Here is an 8,500-nt window from a genome sequence, read left to right on the forward strand (position 1 = left end):
CTCCGCTCGTAGGGCACGTAGCGGAATATTATGAGAGAAACCCCCCCCCCCCCAATTGGACCCCAAGCTAGAGTCCCTTTATAAGAGTCTGGACAGACTGGTCCTTATTTTCATTGGACGTGCAACACCATGGCGGAACCAATCAGGAGCGGTAAAATAACGAGCCTTAAGCCCGTATCAGACTATCGACTGCGAAGACCGACCCGACTGCCGATCGCGACTGCCGACTCACATTTAGCCAATAGACCATGGTCTATTGGCTAGATGTGAGTCGGCAGTCATGGTCTATTGGCTAGATGTGAGTCGGCAGTCGCGATCGGCAGTCGGGTCGGCCTTCGCAGTCGGTAGTCTGATACGGGCTTTAGGAGCCTCTCTCAAGGTGCGTATTATGGAACTTTTCGAAATGGATTCCGATCGGAATTGTTATTTCCTACATTTCTATTGTATTTTTGGGAAAACAGTATAATTTCGACAGGAATCCATTCCGCAAAGTTACGTGCATATTACGTGCCAGTACACATTAACGATATTGTTACGTGCTTTGCTGTAGCACTGTAGTGTTACATACCTGCGCAAAGCACGAAATGATGTCGTTAACATTTACAGAATAGGTGTCTTAGAATTTGAAATAAAAAATTACAAAATTAATAAAAAATGAAAATGACAATGTCATGCATTTATCTATATATACATCTCGTAATTTTCTCTATCAATAAATTGTATACTATTATAATTTATTTTATTGAAATATTCTTTTCAGGTATTTTAAAGTTTTAGTTATCTTATCTCTATCAAGTCAAAATAAAAATATAGACAAACACACTTTTTCACAGCCTCTGTAGAATTCTCTCACGATATCACAACAATACAACAATTACGTGTAGTCATCGACGCCATAGTGTTTTTCTTCCATCTAGGGCGTCTAGAATAGAGTCCTTATATACGTGACATTCACGCCATGTTGTTGCACTCCCAAAGTCTGTCCAGACTCTTATAAAGGGACTCTACCCCAAGCTATCGATCAAGCCTACTTAGAACTTGATCCGTTCACTCGTTATCGAGATCTCAACATCTCGGGTACTCGCAACCTGTCGCGTCGCGTAAAAGAGTCACTGTCGGTCTCGCTCCGCGTGTACTTGGCGCGAGACACTACCGTGTCTCTTGATAAATGTTATAATCTGTCAATATTTTATCGTATTTTTTAGAGCACTTAATTAGCACTTAATTAGCACTAAATTATAGTGTACTTATCTTCTCTGTATGACCATTTTCTGATATGCGGAGGGGTCCAGCTTTACGGCAAGCTGAACACACCCATTTTTTACGCGATTTTCTGCTAAACGGTTCAAGCACCAAAATTCGGACTAGAACACTTAATTAGCACCTAAATAGCACTAAATTTTTGACCTAGTGCGAACTTGATTTGCGCTGGTGGGGGGTCCAGCTTAATAGAGGTGCCTCTAGAGCCACGACGTCAACGACGACCCCGGCGGTCGTAACGGCGCCCATGGCCACGGCGACGATGTCGACGACAGCAACGGCTCCGACGGCGACTCAGCCGATCGTATTAAAAGTGTTAAAATAATGGGATAATTTTTTATCATTATTAATAATGTTAACACTTTGCAACGACAGTCGCACATATCACATGTGACGCATACGTGACAGCGTTCGACAAAGTGTTAATAATGAAATTTATTTACGTGTGTATATATATATATCACAATATATATATATATTGTGACGTTGCGGCTCGCCGCACCGTCGCGGCGCCCCGCCGCCGTCACAAGGCGCGGAAATTCGCGCCCAGGGACGGACCAGGGAGGCAACGACGAGATCTCCAGGGGTCGTATATAATCGCGTTTCCGCATTCTGATTATCTTCTTTTGTTTTTTTATGCAATGTAATACGCGCGGCACCTCACCCACACCACGGCAAACCTTCGAGGAAGTACTTGGCGAAAAAAATCAAGGACGATCGATAACCAAGGAGGGGTGGCAAACGCGGAAGCAGCAGAGATCGCGGGCTGGCGAGAGCAACGCGGCAGGCGGGCGGCAAGTGCGGCAGCGACGGACGAGGCCGCCGACAACGGGGCCCCAAGCGCTTGGGTAAACACCCGGCTTCAGCAAATGATCTCCATAAGACACCGACCCACGGGGTGGCTGGCCACCGCCCCAGGGTCAAACCGGAGGCACACCGGCACGAGCGAAGTTCCGTCCGCCGCTAAGGACAAAATTTGAGGAGTCGTACGCCGCCGAGGGACCGTTGCCCGCCCCCGAAAGACCTCGTATCGACAGCACTGCGCCGGGACACCGCGGGCACAGTATATACAGTAGCGCAACTCCTCTGATTTCGTGTTGGCCAAAACGGATTGCGCATGCGCGAAATAAAGCACTACCTCTGTCTCTTTTCTTCTTACTCTCTTTCCTTTTCTAACGGATTTAGAGGCACATTTAAATGCTAAGGCGTTAAAGTGCTATAGACAGCTATAGATTGACTTGATAAAAGTCGGAAAAAAAATAGTGTGAAGTGTGTGATTGTAAAGTAGGTGATTGTGAAGAGATTTGTGAAGTGATTGTGAAGTGATTTGTGTATTGGAAGTATAGGAAGGAAAGTTAACCTGTATAAATTTTATACAGGTTTTCTTTTCTTTGAGAGCACTTTGATCTTAGCTTTGTTTCAGATTTTTTGCTACAAGAAGGAACTAGAAAATGGAAAAAACCATTAAAAACTTTAAAAAAGAAAGTCATTGGTGTGCAGTGACAGGATGTATGAGCACCATAAATGTGGAAAAACGACATTTCTTCCTCTTTCCAAAAGAACATGATAGGTACAAATACTATTTTAATAATTGTTTACATTATTATTTTATTATTTGCGTAATTTAATTAATTATTCTGACATATACAGGTGGTTGGCATGGGTTCAAGCATGCAGAAGATCAGACTTAATACCGAAAGGCCCCGAGTATGCTCATTGCACCGCAATTGTCGATTGTGCCATGTACATTTTGAGGAAGATAAATATAAAATGGTCAAAAGTCGAGCTCGCCTTCATTCAGATGCTGTACCAACAAGATGTTTAGAGTTCACTAATAATAAGTAAGTTTTCATATATATTAGTTTTAATTACTTTTTATTTGGAAAATCTATAGTTTTGTGATACTTCAGAATATTTTTGATAGTAATATAAAATAATTAAAAATATATTCTTTTACAGCAGTACTACAGCTTCTGCAGTATCAACGGATGGAATAGTATTAATGGAATATGAAAACAATAATGTGTAAGCTATTTTTGCATTTATCATAAAAATATTAGAAAAATTAAATTTAAATTAACACATAACTCAAATCAACTTTTTTCCAGAAGCACAATAATGGACAACGATGAGGCTTTGAACATTGAACAACACATGTCAATGGACACTGTACAAGAAGAAACAACAAGGTGCGTCAAATAAAAAAAAAAGATATATATATATATATATATATATAGGAAAAAAAGGCTCTTGTCCCCTAGGTCCTTAATTCTCTCCATCCATCATATAAAAAGAATTTATAGTGAAGGGGATAAGAGGCTACAAGGGTTCGCAAGCATCCTGTAAAATTTCAGTCTGCTTCAGTCTGCTGGTAGCAATCAAATGCAGAAATACTCAAAAATCAATGAAGAATTTAAAATATAAAAAAATATAAGAAATATCTACAACTCTTTTTTCTATTTTTAAATTTATAATATTTTATAACATAGTGTTAACTTCAAAGAAGATGTATGAATTCTTTTATATTTTTTCAATTATTTTAATGATGTGTATAAAATGGTCTACATGTCTGTTCCGGCATCGAAATTATTGTCCCGTAATCCACACGAAACGTTCGTTGGAAGCATCGCCACAATTCGTTCATTTTGCAGATCATCGCGAACGCTCTCGAAACGAAACGCTTGGCTTAAACAAACACGTGATCGTCACCAGTATATACAACTTCTGCATTTGGTTGCTACTAGCAGACTGAAGCAGACTGAAATTTTACAGAATCCTAGCGGGCTTTTGTGGCCTCTTGTCCCCTCCACTATAAATTCTTTTTATGGTGGACGGAGAGAAGGACCTAGGACAATAGCCTTTTTTTCTTAGAAAAGTTTTCTTATATGATGTACGAAATATGCACGTGTTGAGTTTGAAAACTAAAATCGATCGGTTTAGATATATGGAAATGGATTACGCGCGTTGATCTTCTAATAACATTGAATAATATCGATTTTACGTATCATTTCTATCTTCAAATATTCGATTAATTATTTGAAGTTATTTTTACAAGTGAATTTTGTCCGACGTGAAATATAATTTCATGTTTAATAATCGTCACAATTACCACACATTTTATATACAAATATTAAAACCAAAATTGTAATAGCTCATTTAACTCGATTTTTTTGTAGCAATACATGTTTCAACGTTGGAACGTTTGAGATGGATCTGGATGTACAGATTGCAACTCCATCAACAAGCAGAGAAGAAAATAACAGGTAATAATAAAAGACCAGTAATTATTTTTATAAACACTTACCAAAAACAATATATATAATATTTTTTTTTTTCAATGTTTGGAAAATATTTGAATATTGTAATAAAAATAACATTCTTTTAATTATACCTTTTGCAGTAACTTGCAATTACCTGAACCTGAACGTGTAATGAATAATGATGCTGAAATTGCTGGACCGTAAGTTTTATTTATTTTACTTCAATCTATATATCTCTTTAGCCCGTATCAGACTACGGATTGGGATTGAGATTGGATTAAAATTTAATCAATCAGAACAGAGAAAACTGATCTCAAGTTTAGTAAACTTTGCTCTGATAAAATTTCAATCCAATCTCAATCCCAATCCGTAGTCTGATACGGGCTTTACTGTATTAATTTATCATCTGTTTTTGCAATCTGTAAGAAATGTAAATATTTTGTGTGCGCAGGAGCACATCTGGCACATGTACGAAGACCCAGCAAGCAAATATGTCTTCCGACAATTCTCCTCGAAAGACGAAACTGAGATTGAAGAATAAGAAGTTGAAAGCGCAAGTTAAAAGTCTGCGAGAAACGATTAGACGGTTAAGAAAAGGTAAAGTGCCTAACTCCAAAAAAAAGCAGCAAATGCGGAGGATGCGGATCAGTTTGAGACTCTGCGTACATTAGGAAGTAAGTTATTACCTGTAAGGTTTGCGAGATTGTTGTCGGTACAAATTGATGCGCAAGTAAAACGTAGTCGTGGTAGAAGGTACGATCCTGAATTTAAAAAATTCGCATTATGTTTATATTTTTTAAGTCCGCGAAACTATAGAGAATTGAAGAAATCAATTCCATTACCCTCAATACGTTGTTTACAATCATTGACTCAAACGTGGAATATTGCACCTGGTTTAAATAATAAAATTTTTGATACTTTAGCATTAAAATTAAAGTCATTGCCTCCGATGGATAGACATTGTATTTTATGCGCGGATGAGATGAGTTTAAAATCTCATTTATTTTATAATGTATCGCGAGATGAAATTATTGGGTTTGAGGATAATGGAAAGGAAAAATCATCTGTACCTGCAAAAAACGTTTTTGTTATAATGGCACGTAGCATTGCAGGAAATTGGAAACTTCCTTTATGTTATTGTTTTGTCGAAAGTACATGTCGGAATCATGATTTAAAAAGTATAATATTTGAAACAATAATTAAATTAAGAATGAGTGGTGCAACAGTACATGCATTAATAACAGATATGGGATCTAATTTTATCCATTTATCTCGCGAGCTAGGAATTTCGACAAAAAACTCAATCTTTTTAGTTGAGGAGGAAGAAGTACTTTACATTTTTGATACTCCTCATTTATTAAAAGCAACACGTAATAATCTCCTAAAGCATGATTTTCAGTTTAATAATAAAATAGCATCATGGACTCACATTGTTCAATTTTATATGAAAGATAGTAAACAATGGATAAAATTGGCACCTAAATTAACGAAATGCCATATTGAACCCAATGGTTTTCAAAGAATGAAAGTGAAACTTGCTTGCCAAGTATTTAGCAATCGTTGCGCTGCAGGCATGTGTACACAAATGTCTCACGGTTTACTTCCAAGTGAAGCAGTTGGAACCATTGATTTAATAGACCATTTCGATAAATTATTTGATATTTTGAATTCTTTTACTGCAAGTAGCCCTAAAAAATATGGTAAAGTTTTTACCGGAAGCAAAATACAACAACAGTTTTTAGAAGAAATGATATGCTTTTTGAAAAGTATTAAAGTCATTGATAAAAAGGGTACTAATGTAAAAGTAAGATGTTTTGAATGCTGGCAGATAACGATTAAAAGTATAATAAAACTTTGGGAAAAATTAAAATGTTACAATTTTCCATACTTGAAAACACGTAGGATTAATCAAGATTGTCTCGAAAATTTTTTTGGTTCGATTAGACAACAAGGTGGTAATTCTTTAAATCCAACACCTATACAATTTTCACGCGCTTTCAAAAAACTGTTCAGTATAACATTTCTGAAACATCCAGATACGCAAAATTGTGCTCCAGATGGAGATGATATGTTAAGTCTAATTGGGACACCAAATTCTACTTCATCTACCGTATCTGAATCTGTTCCATCTTCAACGCGTATAATTTTAGACATCCCAAATCATGATTATTATACAATGGATCTGCCAGAAGAAAATGCATTTAAATATGTATGTGGGTACCTAACAAGAAAATGTTTAGAAATACATTTATGTGATATATACATGTATAGACTATGTAAATAAAAGCAAGGCTACTTTTGATGATACAACGTTATATTCTTCATTTCGAGCTTATGAAAACAATGAAACAAACATGTTCGGGAACTTAAATGTAGCAAGCGATGATTTCTGTTTATATATACATAAATTAGAAGAAATATTTGTGACAAATTTTGAAAAAAATTGTTTTCAGAAAAATATTGGCAGTTACTTATTTCAGCTTGTGCAAAATATAATTTTTGAACCGCCGTGTCCGCATTTTCCTAAAATATTTCTTATCAAATTATTTTTGCGTATGCGTATTTATTATACATTATCAGAACATAACAAATCATGTAAGAAGAAAGAAAGTAAGAGGAAAAATAGAAAACTTATAAATATTCTACATTTATAAAAAAAACTTTTTTGATCTTCACTTTTTATATCTGTATCTAGCCTTGTTTTTATAAGTATTTATGTAATTATATATTCTTATATTTATATTCATTATTACTATATTATATTATTTTTGCTTTTTGTCTGTCTCTCTTTTCGATTTGTATCGAGGTGGATCGAGTAGCTGAGATACGAATAGATGAGAGAGGTTGGTGAAAAGAAGCTGAAGAAGTTTGTGTATTATTATTAGTATTACAATGCGCGAATTATATATTTAGTTTTTAATATTAATAAGCCATGCAATTTTTTTTGTGCAATAGCTTAGCATTATCAGTAAAATTTTCAATAATATGTATTCCATTATTTGTAAAAATTTATTTAAGTATTTATATAAAATGTAAAAATTTTATTAATATATATTATAACTACATATTATCGTATCATTAAAAAATTGTGTTTATTATTACAAAAAAAATGTATAATATATATTTAATATATAATATATTGTAAAATGTGACATGTTTTATAAAAATAAATAAATGTATACATTTAAAAAGTGTTATATATTAATTTAAAATGTTTACATAATTTCTTTGTGTGTATACTATGTGTGTATACTTTTATGTGAGAAAATTAATCTATATATATTATGTGTTATATACTTATTTTACATTTATTCCTGACTTATTTTATATAATATATATTTATATATAACATATATATATATATATATATATACTATTATTATTAGTATAATATTTCATATTTTAGTATTTATATTTCATTATTTTGCATCATTAACAATTCATCTATTATTTATGTAATATTTTTCAATATTTTTTTTTTAATTTCTTTCATTTTTTTGCGCGTATTGTAAACATTGTACATCGTTAAGAATAATTCTGCATAATTTTTATTGAGACTAACCCAGCAAACACAGAATACACCTTTGATAGCAAATTGTCGCCAAGATGGCATCAAATTCCAAATTTAATGCCATCTTGGCGACAATTTGCTATCAAAGGTGTATTCTGTGTTTGCTGGAAACAGATATAGTTGTATCTCGCGCCAACTGCGTTAAACTAACCTCAATATGGGCTAACGAGTAGGAAAGAAAGAGATGACGAAGAGAGAAGTGAGACAGAATACTGCTTTATTTCGCGCATGCGCACTCCATTTTGGCCAACACTAACATCAAAGGTGCCGACCGAGAGTTGCGCTACTGTATATACTGTGCCGCGGGCTTGCAAGCACGCGCCCGATTGGCTCGCGCGCCCCTCAGGAAGGGGTACCGTATCGATTCCGCAATCGAGCTGGTTTAGCGTTTCACTCTCTGGTCGTCCGT

At 35.0% G+C, this 8,500-nt stretch overlaps 1 protein-coding gene across 1 annotated transcript; it reads left to right on the plus strand.

Moving 5' to 3' along the window:
- Positions 1-1,795: 1,795 nt before the first annotated feature.
- Positions 1,796-5,336, plus strand: LOC143896742 (uncharacterized). The gene is made up of 7 exons (XM_077404759.1): positions 1,796-2,830; positions 2,911-3,101; positions 3,220-3,285; positions 3,369-3,449; positions 4,437-4,523; positions 4,661-4,720; positions 4,972-5,336. Exons 2-7 carry the CDS (start codon positions 2,920-2,922, stop codon positions 5,189-5,191), a joined length of 696 nt encoding a protein of 231 aa, XP_077260885.1. The 5' UTR covers positions 1,796-2,830; positions 2,911-2,919; the 3' UTR covers positions 5,192-5,336.
- The last annotated feature ends 3,164 nt before the right edge of the window (positions 5,337-8,500 follow it).

The sequence above is a fragment of the Temnothorax americanus genome, unplaced genomic scaffold (genome assembly GCF_048541705.1).
Source record: "Temnothorax americanus isolate GAGA-0224 unplaced genomic scaffold, ASM4854170v1 Scaffold196, whole genome shotgun sequence".
Classification (NCBI taxonomy): domain Eukaryota; kingdom Metazoa; phylum Arthropoda; class Insecta; order Hymenoptera; family Formicidae; genus Temnothorax; species Temnothorax americanus.